General features: G+C 48.3%; 3 protein-coding genes across 3 annotated transcripts; 2 read left to right on the top strand and 1 right to left on the bottom strand.

Annotated features, from left to right (window-relative positions):
* Window positions 1-1,349, top strand: An06g01340 (uncharacterized protein; the record flags this gene model as incomplete). The annotated part of the gene is made up of 3 exons (XM_059748063.1): window positions 1-636; window positions 877-905; window positions 1,022-1,349. Coding segments are annotated over 3 exons (993 nt in total), but the record flags the coding sequence as incomplete, so codon positions are not given.
* A 944-nt stretch (window positions 1,350-2,293) lies between these two features.
* On the top strand, window positions 2,294-2,548 carry An06g01330 (hypothetical protein; the record flags this gene model as incomplete). Its single annotated transcript, XM_059748062.1, has 2 exons — window positions 2,294-2,313; window positions 2,398-2,548. 2 exons carry the CDS (start codon window positions 2,294-2,296, stop codon window positions 2,546-2,548), a joined length of 171 nt encoding a protein of 56 aa, XP_059600806.1.
* A 1,085-nt stretch (window positions 2,549-3,633) lies between these two features.
* Window positions 3,634-5,662, bottom strand: An06g01320 (uncharacterized protein; the record flags this gene model as incomplete). The annotated part of the gene is made up of 5 exons (XM_001390917.1): window positions 3,634-3,974; window positions 4,088-4,417; window positions 4,474-4,853; window positions 4,902-5,199; window positions 5,257-5,662. The coding sequence occupies 5 exons, from the start codon at window positions 5,660-5,662 to the stop codon at window positions 3,634-3,636; spliced, it is 1,755 nt and encodes a 584-aa protein (XP_001390954.1).
* Between the last annotated feature and the right edge of the window lie 338 nt (window positions 5,663-6,000).

Below are 6,000 nucleotides of genomic sequence, written 5' to 3'. Positions count from 1 at the left end.
TGGAATGGCATCTGCACGTTTACAACGAGCGTTAATGGCCGTAGCCTCAAATGCAAACACATGATACCCACCCCTGGCTTCCCCAACGCCAGCAGCCACCATCACCACCCGACTTCCACGCCCGAACCCCCTGCCATCACTGTCGCCGAGATCCGCTTCAACACGCCATTTCGAACGGGCCACCTTCACCAGCCCGTTCCATCGTACGCATCCTATCATCCCACCTCACCCCCAACGGATTCCTACCTCTCCTCCCCACAAACTCCCACCTCCGCAAACCCCTCCTCGAAACGCGACTCTTTCGCCCGCCTCCTCAACCCGAACAAGTATACACGGCCCCGCGCTCGCTCCGGTGCCAGTATCACCTCAATTGGCGAGAATATCGGCTCTAGCCACCACACACGGAATCCCTCGAATAGCAGCACGAGCAGCGGGGCCGGGGATCTCGAGGAGCGCGAGAAATCGGGACTTTTGCGCCGGCCACCGAGTGAGGACCGTCTGGATCTTTCTCTTGCACGGGAGCGCGCAGGCGGAGGGTTACGGGGGAAGTCTGCGAAATTGGGCAAGTTGATCATTGAAGATGAGGGGATTAAGATGTTGGATTTGGTTGTTGCTGCTTGTATGGCTGTTTATGCAGTGAGTTGTTAGGCCATTTTTTTTAATAGCTACCTATGACATTATTCATGTCGTGGTTATTCATTAGAGAGTTGTGGGATATGTTTGGGATCTTGCGATTGTGATATGATATGATATACTATTTGATGTTTTGGGCATTTGAGCGATATGCATTTGATGATATGTTATTGCAATTGATATACTTATATACCTTGAATGTGATTAGCTGCTATAGAGCATGTCAACTACCACATACTATAGAATTCTCAGTTCTCATCAAGCAACTCACAGTAACCTCATGATACCTAATCCCTAACCCCTGGAACACACCTACCACCTCCCCCAACTAGCTGAAAACAATCCATCCCACACCCACATTTCCCAATTACTAAAACTTACAAAATAGAATCATCTACACCACTACCTCTCGCAAACCCACTCCCCATCAGGTAACCACATTACTATTAGGTACCACCCCATTCTCCTCAATTCTATATCCTGCCCAACAGAAAACCCCTCACCAGGTACCCGTAACCCTCCAATCAAATTCCACGCAAATAAGCAGAGAAGCTAGCAAGCAAGTCGCAAAATACGAATTCACCCCCATTTCCAGTCCACTCCCTCGATACCTACCAATCACACCATCTCCAATAGTGAAACAAGCAAGAGTAAGCAACGCACAAGAAGTCCGACAAAAAGCAACAAACCCGAATGCCGAGCTCAGCCCCTCCTGAATCGGTGAGTGAAGCAGTCAATCACGATAGAGTATTAGATATCCATTTCGGACTGCATGTCCTGTCTAGGTAAGTATGTACGGAGTATACTCCATATTAGTTCGTATATAGACTAGGACGATGGATGGATGTTCAGCTGATGAGCACATGGGATGGATAGCATGATGTGAGTGAGATGAGAGGGTGTAGATCCACCCACTTATTTCCATCTCATATGCAGGTCGAGTAAGTACCTACTACTTTAGTTGTCTTTTTCGGCCAGTTAAATGCTTTGGAATTCTGGATGACCGTGCAGGAGGGGGTTTTAGGTGGTATGTTATTGGCAGGGGAGGTCGTATGCTGGGTACTTAGGGGATGAGGGGATGGATGGAGGTTAGGTACATATGTACGAGTATGGAGTAGTAGGGATGGGTGGTGATCACCGGGTGTAGTGGGGTTTGTTGGGTTGGGTTCAGCTTGTCTTTTGTGAGTCATGGTGATTAGGTTGATTCTTGTGTAGATTTTTGGGGTGATTTTTTTGGTGTAGGTTGTAGGTAAGTATCTTTATTCTTGTGGCTAGTTATAAGTGAAAAGGTATAGTATACAAGGCATATCTACGGACTGTGCATAGCACATTAAATCTATGTATATGATATACTCTACTCAATATAGTAGCAAACAAAGCATTAGCATCCAGCCTAACAATAAATCACTAATGATTAGCGTCAACCACATGCAAATAATGCCCCCTATGACATAATAAAATCCATTGTCTCGCATCCCACGAGACACTAAAAAACTAAAAATCAAAGGTTAGCGCGCCAGTGAGAAAAATCCTCGGTCATGGCGAATAATAAATATTTGCTGATGAAAAGGGTAGGATGGTCCGATAATCATTACGGCTTGGCGTGTATTGGAGAGTTTAGTTACGGTATTGTTTGGGAATTACTTGTTTTGTTTACAGCATGGTGAACTGGTTAGATACGTACGTATGTTTGGGAGTATGATCGGAAGTATTTGGGTCTCCATTTTTTGCAAATGAGATGGAAGTATGCTTTTTTGATGATAGGGTAGCTGCAGATATCTCCGAGGATTACATGGGACTCTCTGTATACCTATTTGAATCAGGCGCTGGTGATATGGCGGGCATCTCAGTGTGTGATTCATATTTAGATATCTTTGTGTATGTGTACACGAAGTATAGTGATCAAGCTACATAGATCACAATATGTTTTTGTTAGTTATAATAAACCGAAAGAATAACAGTGAAATTCTAATGTAGCATCACTTGAGGGAAATTCAACTCAAGATGAAGATAGATTAGATGCTCAGTTGCATCTCATGATTAGATTAGATCCAAACCCAGCTCTATCTTGCGAGCCCACTCCCTGCTAAACTCCGCAGCATGGAGTTAACTCGGCTAAAACCTCGTGCAGTTGCAGTATGCACTATGCAGTACGCACAGCTTGCCTAGTCTAGGCCGAATTAATATCCATGGCATGGCTGGCATGGCATGGCATGAGCATTTAAGTGGATCTCATGTCCCGCTCATTACAAATCCACCCTGGATGAAAAATCACTTCGCACACTGATAATGTCCTGCGCATTACAGCTTTGCGTAGCATAACATTTGGATAAATGAACTTATAGACACCGTCCATTGACTCCAACATCAAGTAGGAATTCCATTTCATTATTTACAACATTGCCAATCCAGGACTCGTGCAAGGTAGGAACCAGAGTGGGTAAATCCTCCCCCGAAACCGGCCTTTTTTCTGCAGCTCGTAAATGAGCAGTGGAGACCACAAACAACAAATTAATTGTGCTCGTGTTTGTGTGTGTGCGCCAAGACAGATAATATTCGTGATTGGGAAAAGGTGTGGTGGGGCAGACTGGAACCGAAGAGTAGGACGCGTCGCCGTTTTCTTCACTTTTTTTTTCCATCTGATTAGATGATGCGATTATCTAATCTGATTCTTCTTCCGTCTTTCTCAATCTACGGTATCTGACTATTAGTTGGTTGGGGGTTGTTCTGCATAGGGATTTGGGTTTTTAGTAGAGTTTGTGTGGATGGTGGGGGTTGTATTTTTCCGCTTTTTGTGTTTTCTATGCGTGTCAGTTGTATGCATATTTGATCTGCTGCAGGTCAGTTCCTGTTTCTGCTCCTGTTCCTGTTGATCTTTCCAGGGTATCTGTAGATAGTAGAAAGCCGTAACTGTAAACTGTCTATAACTGTGAATCATTCAGGGTATTCAATCAATCTATATACAAAATATTCAGCTTAAGCAAGAAAATATAACCATCGCTAGTTACCACCCCTCCTCTCCAACACCCCCGCCGCAATCTTCCGCAAGTCCACCTTTCGCACCTTTCCACTCCCCGTCACCGGCACTGTGCGATCCACGCCCTCCTCCCCAAACACAAACACATACTGCGGCGCCTTATGCCGACCCAGCGTCTCTCGTGTCCAATTCCGCAGTTCCTCCACGGATGGCTTCTTATCCTCGTATCCTGCCGCCACGGCAATGAATGCACCCACTACCTCGCCGTATTTGGCGTCGGGGATGCCGATCACCGACGCAACTTCGATGGCTGGGTGAGCTGCCAAGCGTTCTTCGATTTCTAATGGATAGATGTTTTCTCCACCTGTGTTTATGTGTATCATGGTTAGTATACGGGTGGTATGTATGTATGGTATGGTGGGTTTGCAAATATGATGCAAGTGAATGCCAAAGTTTGTAAATAAAGGTAGGACTCACCTCGGATGATTATATCCTTGAATCGGCCCGTGATTGAGCAACGCCCCTCCGGCGTGAAGATCGCCTCGTCCCCGGTCTTCAACCACGTGGTGCCATCTTCGTCTGTGACTAGCGTCTCCGCTGTTTTCTCCGGGTTGTTCCAGTATCCCTTTGTCAGTTGGTAGCCCGCGATGCAGAGCTCTCCGCGCTCGCCTACGGGCACAATGTTGCCTTGTGTGTCAATAATCTTGGCTCGCGCGTGCGGCATCACCTTGCCGACGGTTGTGAGGCGTGTCTCGATGGTGTCGGTCGTGACGGCGTTGAAGCAGGTGGGAGAGGCTTCGGTCAGGCCTAGATGGTGTTAGCGGGCGCCGATAACAACAGAAGATGAAAAAGGGAAAACGCACCATAACTACTGGTGTATTGAGTCATGTTGAGTTCTTCGAAAAGACGCTTCATCAATGGGCGAGGAACCGGTGCGCCGGCGATAATACCCGTGCGGAGGTTGCTCGTGTCAAAGTTGGGTGGCTTGGGGAGACTCAGGATCGCTTCGAACATTGTGGGAACACCGTGCAGTGCGGTGCATTTCTCGTCGGATATGGCGTGAAGAACGGCCTTGGGGTCGAATGTCTCGCTGGGGAAGACGATCTTCGAGCCGTGAGTGACTACCGCGAGCATACCCAGAACCAGACCGAAGCAGTGGAAGAGGGGCGGAGGGCAGCACAGAATGTCGAAGGAGGTAAGGTCCATGCGGTCGCCAATAAATCGGGAGTTGTTAACCAGGTTGCTAGACAAGTTAGCTCATATGCGACAGAGTCAAGTAAAATGGGCATACTGATGGGTTAGCATGGCGGCCTTGGGGTTGCCGGTCGATCCGCTTGTGAATTGAAGGTTGCACACATCGTCTGGTCGCAATTCGGCTTCGCGATCCGGCAAAGCAGAGTTAGGAAGTTTCTCGCCCCGCTGGATGACATCGTTGTAGGTGCTGAAGTTCTGGTATTCTCCGCGCAGAATGACAATCTCTTCCAGCGCGGCCGATTTGCCGTTCTGCTTCGGCTGTGGGCCCAGTTCGGCCAGCACGTCTTCCAGAGCGTGACGCCCAATGCGAGGAGTCATGAATACCACGCGACAGTCTAAAATTATCTGAATCAGCATTACCTTACTGGATGTGCGCGATAAGCTCTACTAACCGGTGTGGTCCAGCGCATAGTAGAGCTCTCTGGGGGTATAAGTGTTGTTCAGAACCACCAGGATGGCTCCCACTCGGGCCGCGGCAAAGAAAACAGAGATATATTGCTCGCAGTTACCAGCCATAACGCCAATGCGATCGCCTTTCTTGATGCCCATGGCCAGAAGACCGCGAGCCAGCCGGTTGGCCTCCGCATTCAGGTTAGAGTAGGTCCAGCGGGTTCCCGTCCAGGGGAAGACCAGACACTCATAATCCCCATACTGAAGGCTTTGCAGAGTCAAAAGTTCACCCAGAGTGATGTCCAGGAGAGCCGGCTCGGTCGGACCATGGACAATTGAGAGTTTCTGGGTGGGTTTAGGCGGTTGAAAGTGGGAAAGGGTTTGCTGAAGACGCCGGACAGTCGCCATGATGGATATTTTTGCCGGGAGAGGGAATGGAGAGACAGGGCAAAACTCGTGGGATCTTATCAGATCGGGGCATCTGGTCCCAGACTTATATTATCTGCCTCTGGCATACCTCGGTACCCGCTCCTACGCGACTCCAGGCCTTTTCTTGCCTGCGACTAGTCTGCAACAGGATGAATCCGTCTTCCTGTGGTTCCGAAACTTGGCCGTTTCGGCTGTCGGTACCCAATAGGGCAACTTTTACTCTAAAGCTGGCGGGTGTCATCTCCACTCCTGGACCCAGTCAAAAAATTTCCCATTGAGATATTTATTTGCAGGGTGTGACAACGACCAGTGCGTGC

This window comes from Aspergillus niger (genome assembly GCF_000002855.4).
Source record: "Aspergillus niger supercontig An06".
NCBI lineage: Eukaryota > Fungi > Ascomycota > Eurotiomycetes > Eurotiales > Aspergillaceae > Aspergillus > Aspergillus niger.
This window is presented reverse-complemented; position numbering and strand designations above follow the sequence as displayed.